This window comes from Tenrec ecaudatus, chromosome X (assembly GCF_050624435.1).
Source record: "Tenrec ecaudatus isolate mTenEca1 chromosome X, mTenEca1.hap1, whole genome shotgun sequence".
NCBI classification, from domain to species: Eukaryota; Metazoa; Chordata; class Mammalia; order Afrosoricida; family Tenrecidae; genus Tenrec; species Tenrec ecaudatus.
The window spans coordinates 8,495,482-8,509,685 of NC_134548.1; the positions used below are offsets into that span (position 1 = coordinate 8,495,482).

Here is a 14,204-nt window from a genome sequence, read left to right on the forward strand (position 1 = left end):
TGATGATGATGATTATTGTTATTGTTATTATTTCCATTTCGCAGTCAGCTTGCTACTGGGACTTTCAGCTAACACCTAATTTCTGGAACAATGTCAGCGCGTCTACATCTTATGAAAAAGCTTCAATGGCCACCTGCCATTGGGTGACTGTGCCACACATCCATTACAATCTCTGGCCCACTGTTCCATTTGATCTTTTCAAAATATGTTACAGCCCTGTATTATGAGCGCACTGCAGGGCCAGAGAACAGAAAGTGCTGAAAGGGAGCAGAATCCAACATACACACCATCGCAACTCAGAGGGAAATGGCTAACCACTGTCATGGCAAATGGATTTGGATTGCATAAGAATGTGCGCCCCCCCCCCACACACAAGAACTGACTTTGGATATGAACTGTTCTTTGCAACAGCTTCAACTTGGCAAATGACACTACCTGTCCCTCGCTAATCTCTCCCAGGCTTGCAGACTTGTATTGCAGCCTTGCAGATGTGTATTGGCTTTGGAATTTTGAACATCTTGAAAATGTTTCTAGCTCACCAAATCCCTCTGGTCAGCTCACATACCCAGTGACAGCAAATGACCTTGAAACTGCATGAGATACCTGTAAATGGGCTTTTTTAATTGGCCCCAAAAGTCAGTCCTTTCCTTGGCACAGTACCTTTTTTTTTTAACACGATCAGAGGTTCTGTTTTCCTTTTTCTTTCTTCTTCCTCCTCTCTTACACACATATTTAGCATCACGTCAAGTTCTCACCCTTCTCTCTACATAACATCTGCCCTTTTATTAGAGAGGGTCTGAATCAGTCAGCTGTTGTTTCATAACAAATAACCACAAGCTCTCAGTGGTTACCAGGAGCCCTTGTGATGCGGTGAGTTACATATTGGGCTGCTAACCAAAGGTCAGCAGTTCAAAACCACTAACCACTCCACAGGATAAAGGCAAGGCTTTCCACTCCCCTAAAGAGTTACAGTCTTGGAAACCCACAGGAGCTATTCTACCCTACCCTATAGGCTCATAACCCTTATAGGCTATGAACCGACATCAACTTGATGGCAGTGACTTTGTTTTCTTGTTGTCTCCATGGTTTACGACAGTGAGCATTTCCTTCTCATGGATCTGCAGACTGGCCAAGATGGCTCCTGTGATCTTGCATGGGCTCATCTAGAAGCTGCATATTAGGTTAAGGCCTATCTCACACACCTCTCATCCTCTGTGGATCAGCAAGCTAGTAAGATGTGATATGTATGTGGCAGTACAGAGCATGACAGGGAAAGCAAGAATGCATGAGGCCTCTAAAAGATTAGACTCTGAATTAGCACACCATCTGCATGGTTCCATTGGGCATAAGCGATCCATTGGCCAAGCCCAAGATCTGGGTTCAGGCAAGTAACTGCACCTTAATGGGAGGTTACAACACTGCGTGAGTAGAGGGAGGGAGGTAGAACTGAAGCAACAAGTTCCAAAGTTTCGCAAGTCCTTTCTACTCAGGTGATTTTATAGAAGTGCTTAACCTTTCTGAACCTCGGTTTCCTTAATGGGGATAATAACATAAGATGTGGAAATTGTTGAAATGCTCAGCATTTACAGTGAAAAATTTTAGCAATTAAGGTTATTGTCATTCTCCTGAATTAAAGAATAGAAAAGCAAAGAAGTATAGGTTAAACAAAGATGTTGGAAGCCTTCTTGGAAATTCAGAGAGGAGTTTAAAATGGCAAGTTATTGCCTGTCGGGATTGGAAGCACCAGTAACAGTCATTTTGTGCATTGGTTTCCGAATTTGCTTTTAACAGTAGAACCCTTTCTTTAATAGAAACCTACCCCTCATGCTTGCAGGGTATCAAGAAGTGAAGAGGTGCCACATGAAAAACAAACAAACAACAGCAAACAAAAAGCATAGCTCTCCAGAGCCCTGCCAGGTCGTGCTGATGTCTGAGAATGGCAAATGTCTTTGTTAGTTCATGGAGACCTCTTCTGTCTCCATTTACAGCTCATCTTCTTTCTCAAGCTTTCCTTCATTCACATATATCACTGGTAACACTCTTGTTTACCAGGCCATGTAAGGAACACACCTAATGCTGGTGAGGGGAGAGCTGCCACCATCAGCTGTAGATCAGAGAAAAATAAGAAAAGAGGTTGAAAATCTGTGGGAATAGAGCTAGTGGAGCATTTACAAAGACACACACACACGTCATACCAATTAACTGATATGCATTCTGGAAGATAGAAGCAATTATTCCCCTTATGCAAAATATAGGAGGTGAGGCCAATTAGTTGGTTCAGCAAAACAAAAGACAAATGACAGCGGACAACCAGAGCCACACAGATGCCAGTTTGTGACTCAGAGACCCAATATTTAGAGAGTTGCGAGATAGAAACTTGAAACTCTGCCACTTCGTAGCTGTGAAGCTTTGGACAATTACTCAGCATCTCTGACTTGCGTATGTAAGAGGAGGTTAAGAATAGCTACTTTATAGGACTGTAGCATGTGTACATACAGAGGAGAAACAGAAGATCTTTTTAAGTAGGAACTCAGTGCTTCATGGTCTAGTTCTGGATTTCTACAGAATAACTTCAGGATTAGGAGGACAAGCTTCCAAACAAAAAAAGCAAAGCACAGGTTCATGTCCTGGGTCTGTCTGTTACTGAATGTAGGATCTGAGACCATGTCCTTGAACTTCCTGAACGTTAGTTTCCTTGTGTCCAAATGGGAGGACAGGACCACTTTGGCTGGGCTATCAGGGGCCAGCCGAGGTAAAGCATTCAACGTTCAGCTGGATCTTAACTTTGTGGTTGTTGCTGTCATTTCAAGGGAACAGGCAGGGACAGGGCAATACATCTGAGGGTATTGTGAAAGAGTGGGACCTGGAATCATTAGAAATCAAATTATTTTAGAAAATCACATTTCTTCATTCTAAGGAGAAACAGTCCCCCGCCCCCTGAGGATGGCCTGCTGTGCAGATTGCACAATGTAATCTCACGTCCCTGGATACCATGTTTATCTCTGTGCGCATGCCGACACTGACCCAGCTGGCAATACTGTCCCCCTTTAGCATAAGCTAGGGATTGGGTTAATTCTCTGGAGGAAGATCGTCTTTGCTGTTTCTTGAGAAAATACCTCCAGACAAACTTGTAGAGAAACTGTCTAGGAATCATTCTGGAATGAGCAAATACGGTGCCCTATAGCTACATGTGCTTATTGGAGACTTACAATAGGGCTATCGCTACTGAGGAACTGGAGTTTTCCTGTCATTTTTTTATGAAGTTAAACGGAAATGTAAACAACCACAGGTTTAGAGACTTCTCTAGGGTTTCAGAGCCAATTCGAATGTTGTTTGAAATTTTGAGTTTTAGCTCATTAAATAATTCATTCTTGAATATATGGATAGGCATCCAAACATGTCAAAATAGCCAACACATAATGAGATGGCATGAACTACTCTTCTCCTTCTCATGACCAGTCAGGGCTATTACCATCTGCCTACTGGCGCTTTGGGACTCCAAATATTTTGAAACCATTTTAGCTACTTAGTTTGGTGAGTTGAATGTGCCATACCGACAGCTGTCAGCATCAATTGCCCAACTGACAGAACTTGAATGACTTCTGAAGTAATTCACCATCTAAGCAATCCATCAATGGAATGGATTGACACCGTGAGCACAACAATGAACTCAAGCACGTGAAGGATCATTTTGTTGTTATACACATGGTGGTCATGAGTTGGAGCTGACCTGACAGCCACTAGTAAAAAGGTAGCCATAAGGCAGTTCTCTGCTGTCCCTCCTTTGGGAGACATAAACTGATCCCTTATTCAACCTGATGTCTTTCAGTCATAACACTTATCTCCACAAGCACTCAAGAATGTATGTTTTCATGACAATCTGGATTGATAGACCAATTGCAACTTGTTCTAGTAGCTGCTGGAACACAAGGAGCTCCGTCTGGCATAAATATAAGAGCATAGAAAGAATGTGAGACATAGAAGGAGAATTAGAGTTCATAGAATGAAAGTAATGCACATGGCATAATAGTAGAATGGGACACTTATAGTGAAATAACTCAAGATCCTGTGCTTAACGCATGTATTCCCCATGATCAAAGGAGATCAATTCCTAGATACACACACACCAAACAAAAATGTATACATATATTCGCCAGAAGACATACACCAGAAGAGGAACGGCAGGACTGTTCATTACCAGCCTCAACTGGGAACTGCCCACAAACAATAAATAAATGGTGGTCTAGTCACACATTAGCATGCTGGCTGGCCATGAGAATAAACGATCCACAATTGTACATGCCGGTGTGGGTGACTCTTACACACTGCTGGTCAAGTGAAGAAGGGAAAGAAGAGCTCCGACAATGGGACTGCATTTATGTAATTTTTGAAATGAGGTCACAGCCACCTCGGGTGTTACAAAGTAGGATAGTGGTAATGCTTTGAGAAGAATAGATTTGGCAGTGTTCTGCTTCTTTATCTGGATCTTGCTTTTAGCCACCTATTGCTACTTAACAAATCATCCCCCTATGTAACAACTTTTAACAGCACCCACTTTTTATCTTACGTATTCAATTTGTTATAAGTCAATCATTTGGATTCAGCTTAACTGGGGTGAAGATCTTTTGCAAGGCTGCAGTCAAGATGATAGCTGGGGCTGAGGTCTCATCTGATGGAATCAGATGGAGGAGAATCTGATTTTAATCTCATTCACACGGTTGTTGGCAGGAGCCCGCTCTTGAACTATTGCACTCAGTTCCCCCTGTTGGCAAGTATAAGAACTACTGTATATATTCAAGTATAAGCCGAACCACCTAAATTTTTTTAACTCATTTTATTGGAGGCTCATACAATTCTTATCACAATCCATACATACATCCATTGTGTCAAGCACATTTATACATGTGTTGCCATCATCATTTTCAAAATATTTGCTTTCTACTTGAGCCCTTGGTATCAGCTCCTCATTTTTCCCTCCCTTCCTGCTGCCCCCTCCCTCATGAACCCTTGATAATTTATAAATTATTATTATTTTGTCATATCTTACGCTGCCCAACATCTCCCTTCAATCATTTTCTGTTGTCTGCCCCCCAGGGAGGGGATTATATGTAGATCCTTGTAATCGGTTCCCTCTTTCTACCCCACCTTCCCCTTACCCTCCCAGTATTGCCACTCTCCCCACTGGTCCTGAAGGGTTCATCTTTCCTGGATTCCCTGTGCTGGAAAACTTACCTTATAGTCAAATATATAGGGTATCTAATTCTAAAATTAAAACAACAGTACACTTTAATCCTTTCTCTAAAAAAAAAAATTCAGTGGATGCCTTAAAATGCCTATTGCTAACTGTGCCTTCCAAATTCTTTTTGGTCTGGAAACTTTTTTCAGTTTAAACCCCAGTACCCTCCTCCTAAGTTTTTTTGTTTTTCTCTCCTCAAAAGTCCATAATTAATGTTATAACCGTGCTAACCCCACTCCTGGCAGCTACAGCACTATCATCTTCCAAATGTCAACACATATCATTAGGCCATTGTGGTTAGTTAATGCAGGTTATACTTATAGTATTTTTAGGAATCCTTAGCTTGCACACGTTCATGTCTTTTCATGTCAAAGGAGACATGTTCCACTTCAAAACCATCTGACCAATTTGAGTGTCTATTTTTTAAAGCACTTAGAAATGATAAATTCTTTAAGAAAAGCAAGTCGTCCAGTGACCTGTTGTTGCCTAATAAACCACCCCAAACATAATGGCTTAGGACTGCATTGTACTTATTGTCCCATGGTTCTTTAGGCTGACTGGCCTCATCCACGTGGTTCTCACGGGCTCGGTCATTTGACTGTGGTTTAATGCAGTTGGGACAATAGCCATCTGAAGGAAAGGACAACCAGGATGTCTTCTTCACTCAGCTGTTATTGCCTGGAGTCAGGCAGCATGAGCTAGCTGGGCATCTCTCCCACCTGGCATACTTATTCTCCACGTGCCCAACTGGGACTTCTTCACAGAATGATGGCCACATTCTGTTGGACGTCCTGCATGGTACATTCAACTTTCCACTAGTTCTTAAATGCTACCTTCCCCCCACTATCATAATCCCAATTGTACCTTACAAATCTGGCTAGACCAGAGGACGTACACTGGTACAGATAGGAACTGGAAACACATGGAATCCAGGGCAGATGAACCCCTCAAGACCAGCGGTAAGAATGTCGATACCAGGAGGGTGGTGGGAAGGTAGGGTAGAATGGGGGAACCGATTACAAGCATCTACATAGAACCCCCTCCCTAGGGGACAGACAACAGAAAAGTGGGTAAACGGAGACGATGGACAGTGTAAGACATGACAAAATAATAATTTATAAATTATCAAGGGTGCATGAGGTAGGGGGGAAAAGTGAGGAGCTGATACCAAGGGCTCAAGTAGAAAGAAAATGTTTTGAGAATGATGATGGTAACAAATGTGCTTGACACAATGGATGAATATATGGATTGTGATAAGAGTTGTATGAGCTCCCAATAAAATGATTTTTAAAAGAAAAAGAGATAGAGAGAGAAAGGAGCTGATATCAAGGGCTAAAGTAGAAAGGAATTATTTTGAATAGGATGGCAACATATGTGATTGATACAATCAATATATGGATTGTTATAAGAACCCCCAAATAAATGATCTAAAAAAAAGAATGAGCATTCCAGGATCCCCAGTGAAAGACACAAGGATGCTGGACTTCCAGAATTCTTCTCACTGGGACTCAGAGGTGTGACTTCTGCCATACTTTGTTTTTGAAAAATGTGTCACAAAGTGGCCCAGCTTCAAAGGGAGGAGACTATGCAAAGGTGTGGCTACAAGGAGGTGTGGCTCATTGAGAGCCATCCTCTGAACCTTCATACCACAGATGGGAAAAGATGAGCAAGGCAGTCATCCCGTAATTCAAGGATAAGCTATTAACCACATTGCTTGGTTAGAAGCGTTCCTTATAGTCTCAACAGTTTCCCTTTGACAGGAGAGCCTCTCATCAAGGAGACGAAGACAGCAAGGGGAGAGATGTGCTTTATAGATCTGGGACAAACGAGGGTGATACTTTTGGTCAATCAGACTCCTTTATCCATCTTTGTGTCTCTGTTGGTCCTGATAACTACGGTGGCTTCTTTGCCCATTTTCTTCCATAGTATCTCCTGAGCATAACCTGGAAATAGGAAGTTGTTCTACTTTGCTTCCTTTGCAGGTGTCAGAGGAAAGCAAGGGGCAGCTGCAGCGGAGTGTGAACACTTCGTGTAGCCCTTGACAGATCACACTTGGCCATAATCTGTTGACCTTTTCTGAATGCTTGGTAATTTGCCGGCTGTTTCCATTATGCCTAGCTAATGGCTTCAGTACCTGTTAGCAATTGATACCGTGGATAATTATAATCTCTGCTCAGAGTATTAGAAAGGTCAATGGGATGGAGCATTAAATTCCCATTCCAAGTGGAGTCCTGGGCAACGTTTCTGAAAATGAAGGGCAAGACTATTTCTTTCCGCTTCCTCAGCAGCTGGCTCGATGGACAGCACGTGAAGGCAGGTGGGGACATTACAATAACCTTGGTGCTCGTTTCCCCTTCTAGCTTCCGACCAGAAGAGACCATAGAAAGCACCCCAGGGGCTTCATCACAAAAGGCCCCAGGATTGAGTCAAGGCCCTTTTGAGCAACGAGGCATTAGGAGAAATGCTGGACTCGCTTGCAGGAAGGAGTATTTTTTAAATCTCTTAGAAGAACTCTCCAGTGCAAGAAGAAGAAAGACTGTTGTGTGACTGTGTATTTACCTTAGAAGTGAGAGTTCAAACACCCTTTCACTGAGCCTCACTACCTCTCCTGCCAAATAAGAAATACCGGGCCTCAATTTTCTGAGTCATGTTAGAATGCCATTTTATAGTCTGCAAAAGTCTTTCATGTGTAGCTCTACACTGCCTCGTCCTTTTCCTTCTAAGAGGCTAACCTCTCAGCCTTCTAGATCAACTATTGCTACTTTTGTGATTTCAGATCTTGGAGTTGGGTTGTTTGGACTTGCATTTTTAAAGCCAGAGTCTTGAAATTTTTATTAAAAAAAACTTCCTTGAAGTTTTACATATTTTGGATTTGGTTTGCCTTTCCCGATCTCTGAGGAAATGAAAATAATCCTTCCCTTGTCTGTAAGATTCCCATCAATCTATGAGCCAACCAAGGGGTCTGTTCGGTTAACCTGAAAGAGAAATAGAACCCAACCAAACGCATTGCCATCACACTCTTTCTAACTCATAGCGACCGTATAAGATAGGGTAGACCTGTCCTGGTGCTTTCTGAGACTGTGACTCTTGACAGGAGTAAACAGCCTCGCCTTTCTCCCACGGAAGCAGTTGGTGGTTGCAAACTGCTGACTCTGTGCTTAGCAGCCCAATGCATCACCATTATGACACCAAACCAACAAACTCACTGCCATCAAGTCGGCACTGACCAATGGCAATCCTATAGGACAGGGTAGAATTGTCCCCTGTGGGTTTCCAAGACTGTCACTCTCTATGGGAGTAGAAATTCCCATTCTCCCTCAGAGGGCTGGTGGTTCAAACTGCTGCCTTTGCAGATCACTGCCCAACAGGTAACCACTAAGCACCAGAGCTCCTCTTACCCACTAGGGTCCCTTGAAAGGGAAATACACCACAAATGCCAGTAATATTCTATACTGCCCTATTAAAGTGGTGGAAATGTAAACTTGGAGAGGCCATTCAGGAAGGGCTCCAAAGTAGGTTGGCCTAAGTTATGCTGCGTTGGCTATGTAGCCGCAATGTCACTGTGGAAAAGGACTTGAATACTGAAGTTGGGACACTGTCTGCTGCCTTTGAATCCAGGCATCTTCCTTACACAGTTCTGTTTGCTCCCGCAGAACTGGTCAAGTGACTTTATACCATAGGATGGGGGCACAAACGCATGACCTTCAGCCACTGAGGTTCAGGATCCCAAACTGATTTTCAGGAACCTTCCATCAAGAAAGGATCAGGAAAGCACTTCCTTAGAGAAAGGGTGGTTGGGGTGGCTCCAATTCATGAGGACCCAATGTTCCATTCAAATGCCATGTTGCCCAGTCCTGTGTCGTCTTCTTGCACCCAGTGTACCCCAAACCTTTCTCGATTAATGCCTCCTCATCTTTTCCATAGTCGTTCCAGGTTGGCTCAGCAGGAGCAATGAGTGATTCATGTGGCTCTTCTAGCCTAAGTCTCTAAATCACACCAAACAACTTTTACTTGCAGGTGTCTGGTGACGAGTTGGGGGAAGAGACTGATAGGATTCACCTGTGAGTGGTTGTGAGCCGGAGTCCAGGGAAGGATATCCTGTGGCATATAAGATGAGCTCTCAGAGATTCAGGAGCATTTTTCTAGCACTGTATTTGGGGAACAGTCTGTTGTGATTCAGAGAGTTGTCATGGGCTAATTTTTGGAAATATACCTTGAGGTGTCTCTTCTGAAGTCTGTCCTTTGCCTAGATGCTCTGCTAAACCGTGTCCTGACTCTGAGTGACCCTGCTGATATTTGAAATACCCTTGTCATCGCTTCCAGTACCACAACAATAAGTAAGCCACCACAGAATGGCAAGCTGACCGGTGCTGGTGAGAGAAAGTGAGAGATTGACTAGAAGACAAATGTGACAGAAGCAGTCCTTCCACCGCTGCTGATGATCACTGTGTCTCAAGGATTATGTAGATATTGGCACTGCAATTGGCAATGATTCTTCAAAAGTGGAAAATCACTTCAAATTCATTATGAAATTATCCTTCTCTAAATATATTTCTAAATGGATTTTTTAAAAATCTAGCTGTTGTAGGGCTTCACAGAAAGAAAATAAAAGTTGTCTGATTACTTAATCGTGGTATTTTCCATTCTCCATTCTAATCTTTGTTTTGAGGCCATTTCAAAGTAGCTTTGATTTTTTTCTATACTGGGTTTTGAATTTTTAAATGTCCAAAACATTATGGCATTCATTATTCTTGTCTGGCAGATAGTAATTAAATAATTATAGATGAGTGAAGAAAAGAGTATCCCTAGTCCTGATGATAAATAACATATTGGAATATTTTATTCCAATTCAGATAACTTTATTTATTCATTAAATGGTAAAATTGAACTCAATCTTGGTTATGTTCCAGGTAATTTGCAGGGCATTATTATGGATACAAAGACTTTAAACACCATATATGCAACAGACATATTTTGAAGAATGGTTCCCATTTTCAAATTCACAAGTTGAGCTTAACCATACTGCTTCCTGAAGTTCTTGGTTGAAAGAAGGGTGAAATTAGGGGTTGAAACTACCTATGGATTACTTGGATATATAACTCTGCTTGCTCTTGTGGTACATCAACTCTGAGAAGGCCCCTGCTGTTTTCTGCCTCCTGGTATTCATAGCATTGTGTTTTCCTCTCTTTTAATCTGGATGAGACCTATGAGAATTCAGCCCAGTAGAATAAGGCAAAAGCTATCAACTTTCATGTTGATGTTACTACAGAAGATTATAATTTCCTTCTTGTCCTCAGACCCTATTGTGTTGGCTTTGATAAAGTAGGCTATTATGTTGGGAGACCCACATGGCAAGAATTGAGCCAGCCTCCAGCCAGCTAGGAATAATAGTTTTCAGTTCAACCACCGACATAAAAATGAATACTGCCAAAAATAATGGCAGTGAGCTTAGAAGTGGATACCTCCCCAGATGAGCTTTCAGATGAGCCCTGCCATGATATCCATGCCCACACATTCATGAATCCACTGTCCTTCCACTGCAGGGAATATCTTCACCTCTATTCCCTTAGATGTTCCTGGAAGAATTTCTTAATGCTATAAAGCTAGGTTGGAATTGCTGGGTTATAGTGTTTGGACTCTGTGTTAGTTATATAATCTGTTGTCAATTTGCAAATTAAGAGTGAAGGCAGGGAGTTTAGCCTGTCAATCAGGTTGCAGCTTAATGACCTTGTTTTGAGGCGCCACGGAGATAAATAGCTCACAGGAGATGGGACACTGACTCACTCTCTGGGAGACATTGCAGCTGACAAGACACATGGAGCTACACTGGAGCCCTGGAGCTGAAGGAACCATATGGAGACCCCTGCTAGCCCTGAGATACATCTACCGCCACTGGATCCGCAAGACTTTCCACCCACTGGCCTGTGATCTTCCTGCATTTGGTGTCATTGCATGTGTTTCGTGAGTCTGAAGTGGACTTGGCAGATTGATATTGGGCTTATGGGCTAATATCTGATTTATGGACTTATTCTGGACTGGGCTGGGATGTTTTCTCAATATACAATTGCTCTTTAATATTAAATTCTTTCTTATACATGTAGGAGTATCTATGAATTTGTTTCTCTAGTCTACCCAGACCTACACAGATCCTGAGGTTGACCTAGTGGTCTCATGTCATTCCTGGAACCAGAACTTAGGTCTGCAAACCCACCAACAGTGAGGGATCATTCGTGTACGTGCTGGCTTGTTACTTGATCACCTTGGTGCTCTGTTGTTCCCTCTGACGGGCCTGGCGGCACAGGGGGCTGCACATGGGACTCCTAACCACAAGGTCAGCGGTCGCAGCTTATCATGCACTTCACAGAAGGCAGATGGGGCTGTCCGCTCTAGTAAAGACTCGCAGCCTCAGAAAGCCAGCAGAACAGCTCTGCCCTGTCCTACAAGCTCACTAGGAGTTGGAATCCATTTGGTGGAAGTGAGGCTAATTATGCCAAGGACTGAGGCTCTGTGGCAACCCTTGGAAAGAAAATACTCACGAGACCATTCGGGTCATTGTCGCCAGTGTGCTGGCCCCATGCTCCCCATCGCCCGAAATGTTTGGGTTCTTTCTTGCATTGTAGTTCTACTCCTCATTCTCCTACTCCATCCACCCTCTCTTCCTTGGCCTCACTCTTTACCTGATGGCCCCAGCGTTGTTGTGGAACATGGCCCAGCACAGCCAGGGGAAAGTGGGCTAAGCCTCAAAGCAGTTAGCAATGCAATTCACAGTGGCTTCTTCCCTTGTGCAGTCTTGCCTCCAGATCCCCTTGGCTTCACTCGTTTGGGTCATAAATCACAAATGCAGGTAATTAATTATGTAACCCCATGTAGAAAAAGTCCACTCCTCATCAACGTGGCAACTGACCTTTCTCCTACTCATGACAAAGGAACAAAAGGAAGGAGAAAGCATTATAATCTATAATATAACTGGTCCCCCAAGGGTTTGAATTATGAGAAAGGTTTGGCTGATTTGGAGAAAATTAAATAAACCATTGCATTCCATTGTTCTGCTTTTAGCTACAAAACGTACCCAATTGTGAGCAATATTTCCCAACTGGTACCTTTCTGAAATATGTATTGGCTCAGGATCCCGCACACAGTTACTGAGTCCAATTCGTGGGCAACGTGGCCCAGAAGGTGATGCTTGCTAGGGGCTGTTTTTGGATAAGCAACCAACAATGGTTATTTCTCTTGCATGATGCTGGCCCTAAGAAGAAAACCATGTTGAAGGAAATGAGAGCATGTTTTTTAAAGTTCCCCCTCACCCCACAGAAATTCAGAGAGAAATAGTTAAGCAACCAAGAAAAGAGGAAGGTCAGAAGGGTTGAATGTATTGTGAGTACAATCGCGGGTGTAAAGAGACTCATTGAGTAGATGCTTTTGAAACCCCCAACCCCCTGGCGTGGTGTTGTTTGGGGGCCCACTGTTGGCTGGTGTGAATAATATGGCCCCGCATGAGACACAGAGGATGCAACCAGCAGGGCTGTTTGTTAACACTTTGGAAGCACTTGATTTTGGTTCTCTCTAATCTGAAAGCCCACTTCTGGGCTGTTTTGATTTATTCTGCCCCCAGGAACCCAAAGAACATTTCACCAGTGCATCACACATTTTGCTTCAAAAGGAAACTGCCGCTGGGAAAGACTGTGCTCGGTGTATTTCATAAATATGTTGGTTTATTTTATTTTATTTTGTCTCTTCCAGAAGCTGCAAAGAATCAATACTCCTCACTGTCATCCAGCCTTATCCGGTAAGTTTTCTGTGAGTGAAAGTGTTACGGGGTGAGCTCAGGGACTAATCATTACCTGTTCCAATAAGCCCACAATTCAAAAGAAAAGCACATGCAAGCCACATGATTCCCAATATGGCATAGGACTGTAGCTACCACTCGGTGCGAACCAGTCATGCGAGAGAAAACAGCAATGCATTTCCTACATATACTGAAAGATGGTCAGCTCTTACTGGCCTGTGACACTCTTACATCTGGAGAGGACCCCAAACCCAAGACTTCCTTGTAGGTTTCAACTTAAAGAGCACAAGTCTTGTGGGAACACCGTGTACTTTATCACAAGAGGTTGGCGCATAATTGTTCTTCTCCCCACCCAAGTAATTTGGTAGAGAAGTTGGATGTCTGTCAATGACTATTTATTAGTCATTTGCATGGGCTTATTATTTATTAATAACTAGTCATGGAGCCTTGGTGGCCTGAATGGTTTGCCACTGGAAAAAACGTTTGGTAGTTCAAACTCACAACGAATACTGTAGCTCTGGGGGAGAAATGACCTGGTGTAAGTGCAAATAGACCTGAGGACATTCAAGAGCAATAAGAATTAATTGCTTATTTAATAAAGGTAGAATTAGTGGAGATGTGGCCTGGAAAATGGGGTTTCAGGAACCTTGTTGGAGATGTGCAGCATGATTTAAATCCCATTGCCTTCAGTACCCATGATGGTTTATTTAAACAACTCAAGGGGATACAGTTTGCTTATGTAAAATCCACCCAGCTGAATTGTACAATTCTATGATTTTCATTAAACTTACCCAGTGTATTGATTAGACAATACAATGTTTGAACATTTCTGTCACCCAGGAAATAAGGGCCTGTGTGCTGGTTTACCAGCATCCCAGGTCCCACCTGCAGGTCCACACCACCATTGTTTGACTTGTCGAAACCTACCACTGGTTGTGAATTGTTGACATTGTCTATTGGACTGAAAAAGACTGCAGCAGCGAATTCCTTTGAACTTTTTCCAAAGTATTTCCTGTCAGTACCCTGCTTGGCCTTCCTGTGGGGTGTCAGGCATTCTGTTTAAGCTTCCATCTCATCCCCCCTTAGAATTCCAGTGGGTATACAGCTATTAAAAACCAAAAAAACAACCCAGACTCTAGCCCACGCTGACCCCTTATGTGTTACAGTAGGGCTGTTCCCAGA

The 14,204-nt window shown here is 42.9% G+C and overlaps 1 protein-coding gene across 1 annotated transcript in view; it reads left to right on the forward strand.

Moving 5' to 3' along the window:
• Positions 1 to 14,204, forward strand: part of FRMPD4 (FERM and PDZ domain containing 4) — a 319,295-nt gene that overhangs the window by 253,267 nt on the left and 51,824 nt on the right. Inside the window, exon 5 of the mRNA XM_075539161.1 lies at positions 12,977 to 13,022. Coding sequence (XP_075395276.1) covers positions 12,977 to 13,022 — 46 coding nt within the window. The remainder of the gene's footprint in view (positions 1 to 12,976; positions 13,023 to 14,204) is intronic.